Raw genomic sequence first — 21,564 nt, 5'->3', positions numbered from 1 at the left:
TTACACTAAAATAAACTTATCTTTTAGTTTCCATTTCCCATGAACTTTTTGAAACACCCTTGACTTTGGCTGCTCACACCTGCCTGGACTGAAAATAGGTGGTTATTTGCTGAGGAAAAGCCCCATCCTTACCTCCTCCAGGGCCCAGAGGGAGTCGACCACGGGCTTGATCTTCTTCTGGTTGTACAGCGCTAGGAGCTTGTCCACCACTCCTCGAATGAGGCCGGCTCGGCCCTGTTTGAAGAGCAGATTTAGCAGGGAAAACCCTGCAATGACTTTGTTCTCTTCGTACAGCTTGATGGGGTTCACTTTCTCCACCTGCCACCACTGAAAGGAGAGATGGTGCTGGGTTACTGAAGACTACACACAGGGCCGTGTTGCCAACACGGTCAGCTGCTGCAGGGGAAGCTGAGCTGCAGTGGGGCAGACTCCAGCTGGCCAAGAGGCAGCTCCTGTGGGTGTACTTTTTGAAATTTCCTGGTTCTTACTCTAGACACTGCTATGAGTGTGTGAGAGACAACAGACGGTGGCGATGATAAACTCAGGCTCTAGGTAGGAAAGAAGAGTCCATAGCCAATGACAGGCTGAGCATCCCCAATCTGAAAATCTGGAGTCCCCAGTGCTGCTAAATCCAAAACTCTCTGAGCTCCAGCATGATGCCACACCTGGCCTCATCTGACCTGTCACAATCAAAATACAAGCACGGTAAAAATAATGTATAAAATTACCTCCAGTCTGTGTGTGTGGTAAAGCATGAATGAAACATAAGAGAATTTGTCCTGAAGATACTGTGTTATTCCAAAACCTAAAACATTCCCACATCTGAAACACTGCTGGTCCCAGACTTTTTGGATAAGGAGCACAACCTAGGCCTGGCCACATGCTGCTACAATGTTACTGATATGGTTTGCATCATCAGCCCTGGAGCTGAGTCCCGGCTCTGCAGCTTATTCCCTGTTACCCTTTCTGCTTCATTTTTCTCAGCTGAGTACAGTGGCAGGATGTGGCCTCCAACGACTCTGGAATCGCATTTTAAATTAAGTGTAAAACATGTGGCTCAGTCAATGGTGGTGGTGATGAAGTGATGTTGGACTTGGGGAAGGGAACAGGGTGACAGAGAAGTTTACAAAGGGTTGGGGCACATGGTAAGGCCCCACACTGGGGCACCATTCTGACTGTAGGAGCAGCTTTGCTAGCAGGGGAATAATGGCAAGACAAACACTGGGAGTGGGGAGGAATTTATCAGGCAAAGTGGAGTAAGGGAGGGTAACATAGGAAGAAGGGACGGCATGAGGAGCAGGGCAATCAGTGTTGGGACTAAACCAGTGGTCCACAATTGGAGACACTTCTGCCTCCTAGGAGATGTCTGGTGATATTTGCGGATACGCTTGGTTGCAGTGATGGATAAGGCAATTACCCTTGGCTTTAGAAGCCAAGGATGCCACTGAATATCCCATCGTGCCCATGGCAGCCCTTAAAGAATGACCCAGCTCGCAGATCAATAGCGGTGAGGTTGAGAAGCCCCAGCCTGAAGTCCTGGGTGGGGAACACGCAGCTGGGGAGTGGGTGTGTCTCCGTGCTGTCTCTCATCTCCCCCTTCAGGTGTGAAAATAAGTAAAGTGCCCATCGACAACCTACAGAAATGGTTTTTCCTTTCCAAAAAGAATTCAGGAGGCTCACAAAAATAAAAGGATTTTGCTAAAAATTTTTTTTGTTTGTAATTGAGAAGGAAAATAAATGTGGGAAAGACAGTTCAGAAACCAGGCTGAGGCTCATACAGATACTTTCTACCAAGGTACTTTTGCAAGGGTGTGGGGGCGGCTCAAGAAAAGCTGTGCATTTGGCCATATCTTGACAAATGGCTCCTAACCTGATTCACAGTGGAAGCCACAATTGCCACACAGCTGTTGGTAAGAGAGTTCTAGAGCCACGTACTCAGTGTGGAATCCATCCCCACTCTGCCACTTAGTAGCAGTGTGACTTTCAGCAAGTCTCTCGACCTCTCTGTGCCCAGTTTCTTCACTGTACCTCCCGGGGTCATTGAGCAGTCAGTGCATGAGCTAGGAGCGTCAGGAACATAAACAATTTTTATTATGATTTGAATTTGAAAGGGACGTTTTTGATGTAGAGAGTCTGGGTCTGGGGTCAGACTGCTCTCCAAATGTGAATTTCAAGTGTCAGTGTCACACTGTGGCCTAAAAGCCGACGGCACCTGTCACGAAGAATGAAGGGCAAGCTTTTCAGAGGCTACATAATTCAGAGAGCCGAGGGAGAAATCCCTGAGTCTAAGTGTTTGTTTTTATTGCATGTGTAGAACAAAGTTTTTAGAACTTCCCAGAGCAAAGTCACATCCCACCGTTTGGCATGGCGTCTCTCCAATCTGCTTTTCACTAACCAGAGCATTGGACCAGGCCTCTGAAAGGGAGCAGTGTTCATTCTTGACCTCCAGCCACTAAGTTTTCTGGTAACGGGCGTCTGTGTTTTGGGCAGAGGAGAATCCGTCTCCTGCTGGCCGTGTTGTTACGAATGCCTTCACCGAGCGCAAGCACACTGCAATTATTTTGTTAACATTGTGTTTGTCGGGACTGTGCATTTAGGGGAGAAAGGGAAAACACTTCTTATAATTGCATGTGATTTGGGAGCAGCATGGCTACTCACAGCAGTCTCAGCATCGCGTTAATTACAGGCACAGCAACAAAACAGCTGCGAGTGGACAGCACCATGTTCAGGGGACACTGCAGACAGCAGCTTCCACTGTGCTCTGTTCTTCTGCAAGAAATGTTCTTCTTCTCCAAGAGGTGTTGGAGCCCAGATTATTCTTGCCCCAGACGTTCAAGCCCAAATGCAAATGGGAACCCTTTGGTTTAATTTTGGGAGGGAAGTTTCCAGCAGCCAGAGCTGGCTCTTAGGGGGCATGTGAGTACCCACAGAATGAATGTGTAGAATGAATACTGTGCTCCATGATTTTGCCCGACCATTCTATTCAAGATACCTCTGCACCATGCTGCCCTGTTCCATTTCAGCCACCTGTGCTCACGCCATCCTGAGGTTTGAGAGCCATTTAAAGTGCCATGTTGATAAAATGTCTTGCCCGTTCTGGGTTTGTCCCCCTCAGTAGAATGTAAGGGCCAGAAGTCCACTGTGATACCTGGTGCCTGGCTCAATGTCACATGTACCAGACACTCAGAGAACGTTTGCAAGTGAGTGAATAAACTCACGGGCTGCATAATTTTGAGGCTGGAGTGGTTTAGTTCCTGGAAGTACAGTGCTGGGAGGGAGTGCACCTCTGAGTAGGTGCCTATTGGGGTGAATGCCCAGGGAAGTGGCTTGTCAGTCAAAGTATCTACTGTGTTCAGGATATGTTCTCCTGAGACAGTGCTTCATGAACTTGCCCTTGCCTAAAAATCATCCTGGGAACTTGTTAAACTTGTAGGATCCCCACTTCTGTCTCTAACTTGGTAGGATGAGATCACAGAGAACCTCAACTACATGGAACCCATAAACCTGGTGAGAAAGTGACTAAACTAGGAAGCTGGTTTCTCTAAGAAACAAATAAAATGCTACAGCCGAGTTCATTTTGAACTGATGTTTGGAAACGCCAACCCTGGAGCCATCTCTGCTGAAAACATCAAGGCTTTTTGGGATTTCACTGACACTCCTACCTCTGCTTCATTTAGGCCATAAATAGCCCAAGCCTTGGTCCTGCCTGGTGCTGTGAGCAGAGAAAGGACACAGGCTGTACTGAAAATGAATGATGCAAATGAAGCACGAACAGGATTAGGTTAATGTGTAAAGAAGAAGGAGCTCACAGAATGCACACCAGCACACCAGCACAGCACGTTTCACCTGCATGGATACTTACTGATTTGGCAAAGCTGAAGAAGCTCTTGGTCTCTCCAGTTACCATGTTGGATGAGCCTGCAAACAGAAAAGCCCAAATCAAGTCGTTGCTAATGAAAATCAACACTTGTTGATATGCGTGGACAAATGGTGCTTGTGGGTCAGACTGGCAAAAGCTTTAAAACAGATATAATTCAGTTTTGCCAAATGAGGGGAGTGGGAATGGGACACTAGTCCCACTATTTTAGTGAGGTATCCCTGAGACAAAGAGAGAGTGACATCTTTCCTGGTACCCATTTCATTATTTTAGAAAATTGGGTCAATAGCAAGAGTATGACCAAGGACAAGGTTTTAATACAGTAATGCGTCGCTGAAACGTCGTCTTCCTTTGTTTTTTGTGAGTAGAAAGGAACTCCTGTGTGAACCTACTTTAGGGTTTTGAATTTGATTCCCTGGCAAGTGAGAGGCCTTGGGTCATGATCTAGGCTGGCCATTTGAGGGGTGGCAGAAAAGGCAGATAATTTCAATGGGTGGGAAAACCAAAGTACGGCTGACAGCAGGTGAGGGTGGAAATCAGCTCAGAAGCCAAGGAATGATGCACCCGGTGCCCAGTATGTCATCTCCAAGGAAATCGAGGCAGAGGGGTGCGAACCATGGGAGACAAATGGTGTCAGAAGCTGAGTTTCAGTAACCGGAGGCAGTGAGATTCAGAGGGCAGGTGGTGGGTGGAGTAAGATTCCCTAGGATGCTGTCTCGATGAGAACACGCCTTTGTGGGGTGATGGGAGAGCTCTCACTGCTGGGATGTTCAGATACCACAAACTGCCTTTTCAACAACTTCTCTGGCCTGTCCTCAAAGATTCAGGAGTGAGATACTCAAAGGAAAAAAAACCCCACAGTTTTAATGTTTTGACCTGGGTAAGCGAGTAGCTGACCAGTGCCTCTGCTCTGATGTGGTGTCTACCACCTGGAGTCACAGCTCCCGACTCTGATGATCTAGTGACCAAGTTATTCATTTAATGAATTAGATAATTCTGAGATAATCAAGTTGAATTCACCAAAATGATGTCACAGACCTGGGGCAAAAACCGAAGTCCCCGTACGTGACAAGTAAGGCTGAATAAATTTTCCATCTGCATTTGACTCATAGGTTAGTCACAGCTGATAGCCCTGAACTGTGCACTAACCCTCCTAAGTGTTTTTCATCCATAATAATATTAAATTATGCATCTGTTTCCAAGTATATATACAGCCAGGATCGAAATTACCAGAACATTCCAGCAATGGAATGTTCACCTGTCTAGTGGGTGTGAGTTTCTTTCTATTACAATAATCTGATGACAACAGAAAAATGCTTGAATGTTTATACCCCACAAACATCTCTTTTATAAGCTCCTCAGCTAAGAGCAGGGAAATGAGTAATTTTTTCCCAAGGTATCCAAAGTTTGGGCTCAATTCTATTGTGCCTATAAATATCTCTTTTATAAGCTTCTCAGCTAATAGCAAAGGATTTTTTAAAAAAATATAAGCTACCCAACAGTGAAGCTCAATTTCTATTGTACCTACAATAGAAGTGCCAAGAATTTCAAATATCAGATAGCTCTTCTATCACTTTGTTTTAGAACATGACACATGGCTTTTGTTGACCCCGAGAGAGACTAATGTTTACTTTAGTTTGCGTGCCTAAGACAGAGAAGAGAATGAGGCTCTAGACACTCATTTGCCATAGTTGTTCTGAAGAAAAGTTGCACCCAGTGGTTTTTCATAAATCTCCCTCAGACCCAAGAACACAGAGGTAAATATGGAAGCAGATGGAACTGGACATGTGCTGAATTCATTTAGGACTCACAGGAGAACCTGGAGGCAGGAGAGCCTGGCCTTTACAACTTCGGCTCCAATGGGGAAGAATCCCCCTTGAAACTTCCATATCCTACCTCCACTTCTCCATTCACACCAGGTCCTTCATGCCTTCATTTCTGAACTTCCATATCCTACCTCCACTTCTCCATTCACACCAGGTCCTTCATGCCTTCATTTCTGAACTTCCATATCCTACCTCCACTTCTCCATTCACACCAGGTCCTTCATGCCTTCATTTCTGAACTTCCTTTGAAGCCTTTGGTATTTTCTATCTGTGACAACTTCCATGGGTCAAGTCCCTTAAACAGCTCATCTCAGTGTTCACATTTGCCTGGCCTTGCTGTATCCCTTTTGAAATGGTAGCATAGAAGGCACTAGGCACCTAAGTTGTTTTGTAATTGAAAACAACTATAGTGATACAATAGAGAACATTGAAAAATTAAACACCCATACGCTCCCTACCCCAACATATCAGCTTGCTTCATTTTTCATAGCCCTTTGCCTGTAGGCACAAGCACAGCATCTCCTGTTGCTGACCATGGTCCTTCTTCTTTGTAGCACTCACCATATAAAATGTATGTTCCCAGAGGTTTGAGAAGACTGAGGCCTTTCCCGGTATTGTCCCCACACAGGCAATCCAAAACAATGTCCACACCTTCAGAAGAAATTCTAAATGGTAAGAAGACAAGGCAGAATTACTGCAGTGCATCAGGAAGCTAACCACCCAGCCCTTTCCCTTTTGGGTCACATTGTTTGACTCAGAGAGCCAAGAACAGCAAGAGCTCCAGAAGTCACAATGGCAGAAGCCCAGGGGGTACCAGTCATTGTCCTTGAGCCGCCAGGGCTAATCGGGGGCTGCAGCTCACTACCACCGCTTGGTATCACAAGAGTGTTGTACCTCATCTCCCTAGCCCAGGAAAAGATCCAGATTCAAAATTCGAAGTGTGGTTTCCATCAAGTAAGTATGGCTTCCACACCAACTTAAAGTATAAAAAGATCATAAATGAACCCATCATAAGTCAGGGAGATCTGTATCAGAATACCACCACACAGCTAAGATCTGGTTGGTAGCTGCTACCGGCAGCAAGCCTGGGGTAGGACAGTTAATGTGGGCATTAGAACCAGAGGGTCTGGGTTTGTATGTAGCTGCCTCCATCAACTTCTCTGAGCCTTGGCTTTCTGTTTTGCAAAGCAGAATTACTATGTTTCTTTGTAGTAAGAATGAAAAGCGGTAACCAAAAATTACTTGGCTTAGCTTGCCATCTGACAAGTGCACAGCGTCTATTTCTGGAGCAAAGGCTATGTGGCAGGCTCTGTCCAAGGTGCTAAGGCTGGAGTCACGAACAAAACCATGTTCCTGGCTTCCTGGAGCTGACGATGTAGCAGAGCTGTGTTTTCCTCTCTTCTCAGAGACAGAAGAAATAAAGGCACATTTATCTGACCTACAAACATCTTCAGGTCAAACCTACAACTGACTTTTAGAGGAAAAAGGTTGAATTGAGGCAATCTTCCTACAGCAACGGAAGGAGGTAGAGTAGGGGAAATCCACATTTGCTCTCTTAAACAAACAAAGTGTTTGCTGATCTCTTGTTCTATTCATTTATTTATACATTCATTGATTCTCTTAATCACTAATGCACTTAGCAAACATTTGCTGAGCTCTGCCTGTTAGAAGACATGACAGGAGAGAACTGGAGACTGTAAGGGAGATATTCATGAGCATGGAAATTCCTATTATGGCTGTGCTCTGCCCTGTTCTGAGAAGGGCAGCGCTCTCCAGGTTTCTGAGTTTGCAGGATTATCTCATCTGAGCAAGGATTCCCCCCATGCTCACCCCTGCAAAGTGCAGGCATTGTCAACAGCTAGGTCCTGGTTCAGTTGTCACGAGGAACCCGCAGGTGCATCTCCTGGACTCAGACACTGAGGTGGCTGTCCCATGTCCAGTGACAGCCGAGTCTTTTTGGGAATGTGTCCTTCCAAAGCCCTCGAGTCATGTTAAAAATCTAGCCCATCACCAAGGCTCATCTAAACCATCAACTTGGCTTCCTGCCTAATACGGCTGATACCTGCACTGGTTGGACTTCCGTTGTCTCACTTGGAAGTTCAGAACCAGAGAGTTGGGACAGCAGGTCTCACACCTTAGCGTAGGAGGGAACTGCCTGAAGGAACTGTCAAACACAGATGGCAACTGTTCACCTTGTCTGTGACTTTCTGATGTAGCAGGTCTGAGGGGGATGCTCAAGATGCACATTTCTCTTTCTTTCTTTCTTTCTTTCTTTCTTTCTTTCTTTCTTTCTTTCTTTCTTTCTTTCTTTCTTTCTTTCTTTCTTTCTTTTTTTTGACAGGCAGAGTGGACAGTGAGAGAGAGAGACAGAGAGAAAGGTCTTCCTTTGCTGTTGGTTCACTCTCCAATGGCTGCCGAGGCCGACACGCTGTGGCCTGTGCACCACGCTGATCCCAAGGCAGGAGCCAGGTGCTTCTCCTGGTCTCCCATGGGGTGCAGGACCCAAGCACTTGGGCCATCCTCCACTGCCCTCCCGGGCCACAGCAGAGAGCTGGCCTGGAAGAGGGGCAACCGGGACAGAATCTGGAGCCCCAATTGGGACTAGAACCTGGTGTGCCAGCACCGCAAGGCAGAGGATTAGCCTATTGAGCCGCAGCGCCAGCTCAAGATGCACATTTCTAACAAATGCCCAGGCGCTGCTGGTGGTCCCAGCCCCACACTGGGAGAGCCACCGTTCTAACTCAGCTACTCAGGAGCCGAGCCAGCATATTTTATTAATTATTTTGTGCATTAAATGTTCAGTGCTGAGCACCACACGTGGCACTGGGGGATGGAGTGGCAAAGTCAAGCTTGATTTTTCCTCTTTGCAGACACATTCACCAATAATCACCGAAATAAAAATGAAGCTGAAATGGATGTGCCACAAAAGTGCTGTAGAACTGTGTACTGGGGATTTTTCCAACCAGGGTTACCAGAGAAGGCATCTCTGAAGAACTGAAGGAGATAACTAGATAAAGTGTGCGGAGAACAGCATTCAGGCAGTGTGAAGAGCATGTGCAAAGGCCCTGGGGTGGGAGGGAGACTGGGAAGCAGCCAGTGTGGCTGACAGGAGAAGATAAAGGGGGCTTGCTGCAGGTGGAGCACGTACACTCTGGGGTATGTCCTAGGCTGGGGCCTTCCACAAGCTGATAAGTTTTGCCACCTGGCATGTGATGTGCACCGAGTAACTATTTTCCTGTCTCCTTCGTTGCTGCCTGGGTTTGTTTTATGCCAGGTTTGCTCCCTCTGGAGGGAGTGGGAGCTTGCTCTGCTTCTACCAGGCAGCCCTCCTTTGTGAGCCAGTCCTCCCTGTGAGCTCCATTTCTCCAAGACCTGTCCCCTGGCTGCCTGATGACTTCTGAAGTCAGGGACCCCTTTGCCAAGTTTAGGCTGTATGTATCTTCGAGGAAACCCCTCATGGATCTGCCCCAGTACTGAGTTTGCCCTTCTTCCCTAATGCTTCTCATATCTGTATTCTACTGATGGGTCCACATTCTCTCTCCAAAACTGCCAACCACACTTCCTTGTATTAGCCGCTCCACATCAGCCTATTGCCCTATCCTCTAGGCTCTGACTCTGCAGAGATGCAAAAGCTGTCCACGGCAGGGGTAGACCTACAAATTCCTGCCCACTTCCCCACCCACTAACAGCACAAGGCATTTTAGCTTTCTGACTGTTCTGAAACTTTCCTACCTCAGGACCTTTGCACGTGCTGTGACTGCTGCCTGAAAAGTCTTTCCCAGCTCTCCCTAGAGTTGGCTCACTCGCGCATGGGCTCCCCAGGGGAGCAGTAACTAACCTTCCCATGGGAGTCAGCAGCCCTCACCCTTAATTCACCTACAGGTTAGTTCTCTTTATGCATTGGCGTCTACTGTGGGGATAGTTTTCCAGTATGTATCTTGTGCTATAATCATTTTATCCATTTGCTTACTTATGTGTTGACTGTGTCTTCCGCCAAAATAATGAGCCCTGTGTGTCAGGACCCAAATCATGCTGCTCTTGTTCCAGTTGTGGGCCCTCTCGTCCGAATGGATGTAGCGCGGATGCTCAACAGGAGTGTGTTGAGTGAATGTATGAGGGATGCGATGAATGGATGAGACATTCAGCCCAGCCGTTCCACATCTCTAGCCCCAAGCCTCCTTGAACTCTCTGCTGTACACCGGCTATCTCATAATTAGTCTCCACAGCCTGCATTGGGCACCTCACCCAAGCTTATGCAGCTACCACTGCTGGCACCCAGATCTAGGTCTAATCAGACATCAGGGCGGATGGATTTTTCACCACTCTCAATCTCAGACTTAATAAGCATTCAAGCAGTGAGATTTCGGAAGCATCACTCTGGCAGGCGGTTCTGGGAAGCTGTCAGTTGCTTTTAGTCTTTGAAGAATTCAGTGTTGTCTTAAAATAAACACATATGTATCCAGATTTTGATCTTGTTTTCTTTTAATGTGTATTTATTTTCATATAATTGACAGAGAGAGAGAGAGTTTTTTAGATCTTCTATCTACTGGTTCACTCCCAAAATGCCCACAACAGCCAGTGATGGGCCAATTTGTAGATAGGAGCCCAGGACTCCATCCAGGTCTTCCACACGGATGGCAGAATGCCCAAGCACTTGAACCATCATTGGCTGTCTCCTGGGGTACTTGAGGAGGAACCTGGGTCAGAAGCAGAGGAGTCAGGATTTGAATCAGGCACTCTGGGGATGCACGCATCCTAAGGGGCAGCTTAACCTTCTGCACCACACCCACTCCCAGAGTTTGACCTTGCTCTTCCAGACATCCAGCCCAAGAGGGCTCCATTTTCAAGCTATTTTTCCTCCGGGATTATGGGAGAGGCCCAATATCAGGGTCACAAACACTTGCCCTAGATTTTCAGCCACTGGACAACCATTGCTGGGTACTTCAGGCAAGGCACTGGGTGTGCGGAGCTGGGAGGATGTATACGAAGGCCCATTTCCCCTCACATCTGGGGGCTTGTGGGCTCCTAGGAGAGGCCAGTGTTGGAATGTGCTCCCCGCCCCCAGAATGATGTGTAGGGAACTTAATTGTCCTTGTAACAGTATTAAAAGGCGGGATCTTTAAGAGGGGCATATGCCCTGAGGACCCTGGCCTCATGATGGATGAATTAAGCAGTGCGTCTGCTCTCCTGGGAGTGAGCGCCTAATAAAATGCTGAATTCTGCCCCCTCTAACCCTAACCCTAACTATAAACCTCCCCACCTCTCCTTGGGCATCTCTGCAGCTGAACCACATATGATGGGGAGGGGGGTGTACGTGCACAAGGGCCATAGAAACCACACATCTCCCCCTGGCTGCATCTTTTGGAAGACTGGGGTGGGTGAGTCAGGAGAAGTAGGGGAGATGGATTCTGGCGTGGGGGAGAAGCTGGGTAGGGGCAGATGTCTTCTCCAGGGACCTGAGGGTGGTGGCGCTGGGGCCATCGCTGTGCAAGCATTCCAGCAGACACTGCTGCTTTGGGGGCAGGAATGTGCCTTCGGGTAACAGTGCTTTATCCCCATCCCATCCTCCCACGCTGAATAAATGGACCGCATTGAACCGGACTCTGCTGGGGCCATTGCACAGGGCCCAGTCCCTCCCAGCAGCAGCCCTGGGAGCAACCCTTCACATGGAGGGCTCACAGTGGAAAGCCCCCAAATAGGGCTCTGGCCAGAAGAAATGAAATCATGAGAGGCACAAGCGCCCCTCCCCACCGGCCCACCCCCATCTCTGGCCATGTGCATCCTGCCTGCGTAGGTATAATGATTACATAAAACATGGAAGGCTGGGGCGGAGGTGCAAGCACGGTGGTTTCCATGCCAGCTTTCTCCCGCTGTCATAAATCTCTGTGGATTTTAAAAGGAAACACAAATAGCCCCGGCTCAGGGATCCTCCGGCCAAATTCTGCAATGAGATATTTTGGAATTGCTGAACTCAGAGCTTCCTGTGTGTCCTTCCTTTGTCCGCACACCCCAGCCCCATCGCTCCACTGTGAATGCTGCCTCTCTGCTCCCTACCCACAGGGGCCAGGGAGGAATTCACCCCCAGGGGTGGTCGGTTCTGATAAAGCCATTACTCATGGGGGAGGGGTGAGTCCTGCCTTTGGCCCTGCCCTTGGCCCTGCCCTTGGCCCTGCCCAGGGTCAACTCTCCTTTTTGTGACCCTGACTTCCACTCCCCTGTCTCTCTGAATGCACTTTTATCTAGATGGAGGGGACTATCGCAGTTCCCCTCCCACTGCTCTGCTCCTTCCTGCTACTCACACCCACACTCACTCTCACGTGGCTATGGCCGTGGCCGGGGTGCAGCTGGCCTGTGGGCCGCTGAGGAGCCAGGCTGCCTGTTGGAAGGCATGGGGCAGGCAGTGTGCGATGCTAGGATGCAGGAGAGGCATGGGTGAGGGCTCCGCAGCCTCCGTGCTGTGGCATCTGGGGTGCCATCGACATCTCCTTCAAGTGGGGCATGCCCCAAAGCCAGTTCCCATATGTTCTTTGGGCTTCCATTTAGACGCTGCTCACCTGTGTTCTCCTGTGGGGCCCTGTTAGGGGTCCAGCAACCCCCCGCTGAGCAATCGGACCCACTAGTCTACAAACATCAAGTCCAGAGACCCGTGTGTCTGGCTCACCACTGGTCTCTGCAGCCCGTCTGCCGACATCAATAACACTTGAATGAATGACTTCATGCATGTAAAGGCAGACATGATGCAGTGTAACCATTTCCCACCAGATGAAATTTAAACATGCTTTTTTTTTTTTTTCTTTTTGACAGGCAGAGTGGACAGTGAGAGAGAGAGACAGAGAGAAAGGTCTTCCTTTGCTGTTGGTTCACCCTCCAATGGCTGTCGCGGCCAGCGCGCTGCGGCCGGTGCACCATGCTGATCCGAAGGCAGGAGCCAGGTGCTTTTCCTGGTCTCCCATGCAGGTGCAGGGCCCAAGCACTTGGGCCATCCTCCACTGCACTCCCGGGCCACAGCAGAGAGCTGGCCTGGAAGAGGAGCAACCGGGACTAGAACCCTGGGTGCGGGCGCCGCAAGGAGGAGGATTAGCCTATTTAGCTGCGGCGCCGGCTAAACATGCTTTTTTTTAAGCATTTTTTTTTTCTCTTTCAACAGCCTCATGGAGACAAGAAGTGACCTGCAGTAAATTGCCCATTAAAGTGGACAGGCTGGTGAGTGGTGACTTCTGTCCTCACCTGTGAGATCACCACTCCTGCCCCGATATAATCAACATATCCTTCCCACCCAAAAGTTTCAAGTCCTCTTGTCCCGCAAGAGGAGTTTGGCAAAATAGAAAGCGCGTGGTCTCACACAGCTTTGAGGCCAGATCTCCTCCTGGGACTCGGCTTCTCTAACTGGAAATGGGGAATTTTTGCCTTGCAGGACTGCCTCAGGCACACACGAAGTGCTGGAATCAGGAGCAGGTGGGTAGCCTAGCGGTTAAGGTGCTGGTTAAGATGCCCACGTCCCACGTCAGAACCCAGCCCTGGGTTCCGCTCCTGATTCCAGCTTCCTGCTTGTACAGAACCTGGGAGGCAGCAGGTGGTGGCTCAAGTAATTGGGTCCCTGCCACCCACATAGAAGACCTGGTTTGATGTCCTAGCTCCTGACTTAACCAGCCACAACCCCAGCGGTTGTGAGCCTCTGGGGAGTGAACCAACAGATGGGAGTGCTCTGTCTCTCTAATTAGTTGATTTGAAATGTTCTCATCACTGGTCGGCAGTGTGAGAGGAGACCAGCAAAGGGCAGCTGCTGTTGTCTGCACTGCCCTGTCCCAGCTGTCCTTACTGCCCACTCCCCCAGCACCTCCCTGGGGCTGTGCCTCTCAGGCCTGCGCTGACCTCTCTCTCCTTACTTCTGAAGCCCTTACAGACAGGTGCACACAACTCAAAGCTTCCACCTCTTGCTTGCCTTCCCCCAGCACAGAGAGAAAGTTCAGTCTGTATCATAAACGTTTTTTTCTGTTACCCTTACAATGCCTGGATCAAGGCTGAGAGGCATTCAAAAGAGACTTACTGGTTGGTTTATAAAAGAGTTTTCATCTCAAAACATTTTATTACATTTTTCTAGTTCACCGTACACGTAGAAGTGGAACAATATTAATGATCAAAAAATAAAAGGGAATCACCCTGCATTCCCTTCTCTCCCCATTGCATGCTAGCGGGTGCATATTTCCCCTGTTCTTTCATTGGATGTCCATATGCACGAGAATTTGCACAAAGCTATGATCACCGTGTAGCTGGAATTTGGCATTCTGCTTTTCTGTCAGTATGCTGTGCTACCATAGGCATTTTTCTGTTCTGTGACAGCCTTCATAATTGTCATTTGTAAGGGGCTGCATAATGCCGAAGTCTGTGGGTGCAGCATAATCTGATCTAGTTCTCTTCTGCACACAGCGGAGGCCGCCTTGGAATTTTCACAGTTGCAGACAATGCCAGGACTTACCCTGGCAACACAGTGCCAGGCTGTGACCGGGAAGCAGAAGCAGCACCTGGCCTTGCCACAGGCAGCTTTGAATCTGTAGCTTTTATCTCCTGCTTTCCCGAGGGTAGGGCTACTGGGAAAGCAGGCATAAACGTATTCTTAGGTATTTGACATAATCCCAGGTCTCAAGATAAAAGCACAAGGATTGCTGGGATCGCATCTGCAGGAAGGTGGCGGTGGGTGGGTCTCAGGTACGCTAGGCTCTGCTCTTCTGACAGCAGGGAAATCACCGATTCAGATGTGTGAGAAACAGAGCAAAGGCAGTGAGGAGACGGCAGACGGAGCAGTTGCCTGGTAAATGGCCAGGGCAGGGGCTGGCTGGGTACAGCTGTCCTCTGTGGGGAGAACCGCCATCTCCTGACCCTCTTCTCCCACTACTCCCACGTCCTCCCTCCCCCGGCTGCACTGGCCTCTTCCGGACTCCCAAATGCACCCAGGACCATAATACACGCCCTTCCCTGGGCAGCTTCTCATCCTTTCTCAGCCCAAACCTCATCCTTTCATGGCCCTTACGTCTGAGTGTTCTCCGGCACCTTGCATTTCTCAAACGTGGAACTCCCTGGATTCCCTAGAGAGTTTGAATTTTTTAAAATTTCATTTAAGGTATACACTTTTCATGCATTTCATATATACAGACTTAGGAACATAGTGATACTTCCCATCCTATCCTCCCTCCCACCCACACTCCAACCCTTCTTCCTCCTCCCTCTCCTATTCCCACTCTTAGTTTTTACAAAGACTTATTTTCAATTTACTTTATATTCATAAGATTAGCCCTACACTAAGTAAAGCATTCAACAAATAGTATGAAGAAAAAAGCACTGTCCCTCAACAACTCCATGCTGGAGCTGGAGATCAGGGATTCTCGAGGTAGTTTTTGCCTGATCTCTTTTCCTAACACAGAACCTAGCCCATCACAGATACTCAAGCATATTTATTTAGCAGGAGAGTCCACGAATCGGTGAAAGCCTGCTTGCAAAAAATGTCATTTAAGAGAGTGCAAGAGAAGATAAGAACAGAGAATAGTTCATTTTCCAGACCATAGCTTGACAGACTCAAGTTGAAAGTGCAGGCCGGCGCCGTGGCTTAACAGGCTAATCCTCTGACTTGTGGTGCCGGCACACCGGGTTCTAGTCCCGCTTGGGGTGCCGGATTCTATCCCGGTTGCCCCTCTTCCATGCCAGCTCTCCGCTATGGCCCGGGAAGGCAGTGGAGGCCCGGGAAGACAGTGGAGGATGGCCCAAGTCCTTGGGCCCTGCACCCGCATGGGAGACCAGGAGAAGCACCTGGCTCCTGGCTTCGGATCAGCGAGATGCGCTGGCCGCAGCGGCCATTGGAGGGTGAACCAACGGCAAAAAGGAAGACCTTTCTCTCTGTCTCTCTCTCACTATCCACTCTGCCTGTCAAAAAGAAAAAAGAAAAAAAAAAAAGTGCAGAGAACTGCCAGAGAGTTCTGAACCAGACAGATGGAAGTCTTTAAAATCATCCGGCAACCTCTAGACATGTGAGAAACAGAGGGTGGACTTCTCATAGCTATCTTTCATGCTATAATGTCATGTCCTGCTGGAAACATTGGGACCACTGTATGTTGTATGCAAATTACTACTTCAAAATTTTGAAACAGACCAGGAAATTCAGACCATGGGAAGACTCTCCTTGCTAAGCATGGCCCAACTTTCACCAAATCTGGTCTGAACCTGTCACTTTAGTTAACCAACTCTCATCCTCTCTGACCTTTAAATTTTCCATCTAAATCTGTGTGTTGAGGGAACTGTTTATCCATGCTAGCTGGGCAACTTAACTGTTCCTTAAAATTTAGTGCTGGTAAGTGACCATATTGCAGTAATAGCTCTGGGTCATCTCGGAGTCCCCTCAGGAGCTCTGAATAGAGCAGATCCTGACCGTGAGTGGCGAGCCCTGAAGAGCAGCAGCAGTGAGACATACAAATCATCTGAAATCTTGCTGCCAACTGGATTTTCCACCAAATCACTGTGTTAACACCCACCTGATCAGTAACTTCAGGATCACAGGTGGGACATGGATCAGGTGGCAAAGCCTGCTGATGGACTTCCCAGCTTCACGCCTGCCTTCATTCTCTGCACAGCACCAGCGATTGTCCAAAACCCCAGTCTGATCCTGTCACCACTTTGGTCCCTCAGGGACTCTTGGACGCACCCAGGTGGGCCTCCACACTCCATGGCTTGGCATATGAAGTCTTCATGTGCACCTGACATCTGTCGCCTTTCCCAGGCTCACCTCCTGCCTCTCCATCCCTTACATCCCCCACCCCACGTGCCCCTTTTCCATCCATAACTTGCCCGGGCAACCAGACCTCCTGGGACTTGTACCCCCATTAATCTTTCTTGCAGTTCTCTCAGCTTCAGAGGCACTTGCACACCTCAGTATGCATGCATGTGACATTCCCTTTGTAGAACAGACCTCTCTGCACCCTGTCACTTCTACAGGTGGCCTCTCCAGTTGGGCTTCACTCTTCAGAGGAGCACTGTGTATACAGCAAGAGCCTGAGCTCCAAAGTCAGAATGCCCGGTTTGAGTCCAGGTTTCAGTGTTTACTAGCTGTGCAGGCCTGCCTGGGCACAGCGCTAAATACAAGGTTTCCAGTTTGCTTTCAGTAAGGTGTGGCCAAAGGAGCTGAGAACTAGCAATAGAATATGAGCAGCACAAGTATTCCTTCTGGGACAAACCCAACAAAGCTCCCATTCATGGTGCTTCTGTGCTGTTTCCCCATTTACCAGCAGGAAGCAAAGGACTGTAGACCCAAGACAACAGGGGAACAAAAACCCTGGGTCCCTGACTATTTCCGGAAGAGCATCCACCAAACATCCACCTTAGGCAGTTACATGATTGAATGAGAAGTAAACTTCTATGTGTTGAGACAGTGCATTAGCAGCTAGCACTGCTTTAATGTTTTGGCTTTGCAAGTTACGCAGCTGCTTTGTTCCTCAGGGATAATACTAGGATTTAAGAGGATTACATGAGCTAAGACATGTGCAGTATTGGGCAGAGAGCTAGGGACACTAAGCTCCCCAATATATGTATGTGTGTTCTATCACTATTCTTAGCAGCCTTTTAAATGGATGCACGTGTTCTTCAAGAGAAAACCAAGGGCCAGCCTGGTGCTCTCCAGAGCAAACACCTTACCTTTTTACTTCTTGCACATAGTCTGCATTTCTGTCGAAGAGGTGGGTCACTGAGTCTTTGATTGCTTCATGCTTGAAGGTAGAAGCTGTTCCAAAGACAGTCACGTTGGGGATGGTGGAGCACAGCTGAGCCACGGCCTGGCCCTGCAAGTGAAGTACAGTAGGCAAGTCAGCCATCAGAGTCACCATCTAGCTAGCAGTCCTGCTGGTTGTGGAGCAGAAGTGCTCATCTTTGGCATTGCTGACATCTTTTAGCCTTTGTTGGGCATGGCCAATATATTCATTGTAGGATGCTTAGCAGCATCCCGGGCATCTACCCACTAGATTCCAGTATCCCTATCCTCCAAGTTGTGACAACACAAACTGTTGAGATACTGCAAAATGTCCTTTGGAGGGCAAAAATCTTCCTTGGTTGGGATCCACAAGTGTGGAAGAAAGACAATGGGGGTCATCCACACCTCAGGGCCTAGACTTACTATTAGTTAACCACAGTGAGCCATACAGTGACAATAATGCTACCTGCTCCATAGATATCTCAGAAGATGTCTTGGAGTTCCCAGAAGCAGACCACAACACAAACATTTGAATGTGAGTGCTTTATTTGTAAGATGGTCTCAGGAAAGAACATGGGATTAACACAGATGAGGAAGGCAATCAGGAAAGAACTTGCTATCAGGACCACATCCATCATGGACTCCTGGGGCTCATACATGCTAGGGAACTCCATGAACAAACATAGAATACACCTCAGATGATCATAGCTGAGGGGTGAGGAGCCCAAAGTATTGATCCAACAGATTTCCATGTGCTATTGATTGAGGGCTGCTTCTCCACCAGTAATTCTCACGTACATCTGGCTCGTCTTCACATGTCAAGGGTGCTCCCACGACCACATGAGACCCCCATAAGTAACCTTCAGCATGTTGAATTGGGTGTAGACAGATAAGTATGACTGACAACATCTGCTACAGGGAGGTGTTAAATGAGGGTTTACGTAACACAGACCAAGGACCCAGCACAGAACGAAACACTTAGTAGATACTTCATAAATCTTAGTTATCATTCCCCCTAAAGGGCTTATTATATTCAGAGCTGAAACATCCAGGCATATAAAGAAAAGGTCAAGATGAGTTTTAAATATTCAACAGCCCAGGGGGAACTCACAAATACAGTGAGGAGTGGGTGATTTTCCCTATCTTTTTCAACATGGTCAAAATTTAAGTTGTTGGACAAAATACTGTGACCACATTCATTCAAAGATCTTCCAGTAAAATCCAATTTGCTGGTAATGAAGTTGTATTCTAGAGCCAGGCAGTCTTTTCCCAGTGTTCCATCCACCATCTTCAGGGAAATTATTCTACCAAAGTCATCTACAATATTAATTTCCGCCATCATCTTATTTTCATGTCTTCATGGTGGTGGACTAATTCAGGTTGGCAGGTCAATTTATGGAAATGTTGCAATTAAAGACAACACTGAGAGAATTACAGAATGTCAGAATTGGAAGATCATCCAAGTACCTTCTCCCCATCACTGTCTTATAGATGCGGGAAAGGACACTCGAAAGGTTAAGGCCACCTAGTTTTTCAAAGGTACATCTGGGATTCCAAGCAAGGTCTCCTGACTTCTAGTTATTGCCATTTTCTATTATGCCATGCTGTCTCCTTATTTTGACATTTTAAGCTAAGCAGACTTTTAAATTGCTCCCTAAAATAGATATGTCACTGGCATGCTTACTTGGAGGTCAACATTTCAGAGCCTGGGCATGGACCTGACACTCTAGACAAACCACAGTTCCCTGTTCTAAGAATAACTTGGTATTTGTCTAATTTTTTATTCTAGATTTTATAAAACAAAGAGGGGGACTATGGTTCCTTGTGACTATAAACATTTGCAAACAACACAGAATTTCTCTAAAATTCAGTTGTCTCACAGTGACAGCTCCATGTTGATAGGGCTTGGGATAACCTTTTGTTTTTTTTAATGTGAACTGACACTTATTATTTTTTTTTATTTTTTTAAATTTTTGACAGGCAGAGTGGACAGTGAGAGAGAGACAGAGAGAAAGGTCTTCCTTTGCCATTGGTTCACCCTCCAATGGCCGCTGCGGCTGGCGCGCTGCGGCTGGCGCACCATGCTGATCTGAAGCCAGGAGCCAGGTGCTTCTCCTGGTCTCCCATGGGGTGCAGGGCCCAAGCACTTGGGCCATCCTCCACTGCACTCCCGGGCCATAGCAGAGAGCTGGCCTGGAAGAGGAGCAACTGGGACAGAATCCGGTGCCCTGACTGGGACAGAATCCGGCGCCCTGACTGGGACTATAACCCGGTGTGCCGGTGTTGGTAGGCGGAGGATTAGCCTGTTAAGCCATGGCGCTGGCCAGGATAACCTTGTTAATACTGCAATGGCAAACTAGAATTTGACTCATTTTATTTATCCTTATAGTCTCGTCTGTTCTGTGTCCTTGGGTAAACATGGCTTTTCGTCATTTAACTTTGCTTTAAACTTCCATGTGTCAGATTCTTACTGCTGTAGATGCCAGAGCATCAGAAATGACTAGCACATCATCATCTCTGGTTGCAAGCTGCCCGTGGAGTTATGGGTTTTCATATCTCACTACCATTTTTTAAAAATTTTTTGACAGGCAGAGTGGACAGTGAGAGAGAGAGAGACAGAGAGAAAGGTCTTCCCTTGCCATTGGTTCACCCTCCAATGGCTGCCGCGGCTGGCGCACTGTGGCCGGCGCACCGTGCTGATCCGATGGCAGGAGCCAGGTGCCTATCCTGGTCTCCCATGGGGTGCAGGACCCAAGCACTTGAGCCATCCTCTACTGCACTCCCTGGCCACAGCAGAGAGCTGGCCTAGAAGAGGGGCAGCCGGGACAGAACCGGAGCCCCGACCGGGACTAGAACCTGGTGTGCTCGCGCCACAAGGTGGAGGATTAGCCTAGTGAGCTGCGGCGCCGGCCTCTCACTACCATTTTTGATAGGTGTCTCTCCTGGCTGCCACCTAAACTGTACATCAAACTCATGGCTGTCTCCAAATACATTACTGCTTGTGCTGGGACTAGTTTGTGAGGGCTGCTGTAACACAGTAAAACACACCGGGTGCCCTAAACAACAGAAATCTCTTCTCCATTCTGGGGACTCAAAGTCCAAAATCACGGTGTGGCACAGTTGGTCCCTTCTGAAGGCTGATCTGTTCTAAGCCTTTCTCCTTGGCTTGCCAATGGCCATCTTTTCTCTACATCATCTTCCATCTATGCCCATCTTTGCCAAATGTCCCCTTTTTACAAGGATATCAGTCATACTGAGTGAGGGCCCATCCAAAAGACTCCACTTTAACTTGATCACTTCTGTGAAAACCTTGTCTTCAAATAAGGTCACATTCTGAGGTCCCATGGGTTAGGACTCCAATCTGTGGACAGGGAGGGGCCAAGTTCAACCTGTTTCACTCCTCTTACTGCATTCCCCAGTTTGGCGGGTTGCACGATACCATTCACCCATCCCTAAAGCCAGGAATCTGGGCATCGCCTTGGACTCCTCCTCCCTCACCCCCACAGTCAGTGTCTTCTTTCTTTCTCCCGGACACCCTCTGTGATGGTCGATTCCAAGGCTGGGTCTTCACATCCACTCCCCTGGATGATAACAACACCTTCTGCCTGGCACGGCTGCATCCATGCGTACTCCTGTGCCCAAAGCGACTCTTCCCAAACACAGCACTCAGCATTTCACTATTCGTTTTGAAATTTCCCAGGGCCTGTCATGACTTTCAGAATCTAGTGCACACCCTTGAGTTTATCTGTGATCGGATCCACCTGCTTCATTAGCATATTTCTTTCCACTTTTCCAATATTTGCTCCCTATAACACATAGGACTTCAGGCACTGCTGATCAAAACTTGCCATGAGCCTGGTGCTGTGCCACTATTCTCAGAATGAGCCTTTAACCTTGTTTTACTAACGAGGAAGCTGACGTTGACAGAACTGCCTCCTCCAAGGCTACCAGAGTAAGAGCTTGGTCTTCTTTGCTACTGGCTGCTGTGCTCACCCACTGAGCAACACCTTGAAACTTCTATTTGCTTGTCTTAAATTTGTGAGCAGTTATGCCATAGACATTCTGGGATACTTGTGGAATTACATGATACAATGCATCAAAGATTTAGAATGGAAATTCTCAGTAAAAATTGC

General features: G+C 48.2%; 1 protein-coding gene across 1 annotated transcript in view; it reads right to left on the bottom strand.

Annotated features, from left to right (window-relative positions):
- The window catches only part of VAT1L (vesicle amine transport 1 like), a 157,242-nt gene that overhangs the window by 68,183 nt on the left and 67,495 nt on the right, over positions 1–21,564 (bottom strand). Inside the window, exons 4-7 of the mRNA XM_062177894.1 lie at positions 17,380–17,522; positions 6,265–6,368; positions 3,863–3,918; positions 133–327 (exon numbers count right to left, since the gene is read on the bottom strand). Of these exons, the coding sequence (XP_062033878.1) occupies positions 133–327; positions 3,863–3,918; positions 6,265–6,368; positions 17,380–17,522 (498 nt within the window). The remainder of the gene's footprint in view (positions 1–132; positions 328–3,862; positions 3,919–6,264; positions 6,369–17,379; positions 17,523–21,564) is intronic.

Source organism: Lepus europaeus, chromosome 19, assembly GCF_033115175.1.
Source record: "Lepus europaeus isolate LE1 chromosome 19, mLepTim1.pri, whole genome shotgun sequence".
Lineage (NCBI taxonomy): Eukaryota > Metazoa > Chordata > Mammalia > Lagomorpha > Leporidae > Lepus > Lepus europaeus.
The sequence above is the reverse complement of the archived record's forward strand: the minus strand, read 5'-3'. Positions and strand labels throughout refer to the sequence as shown.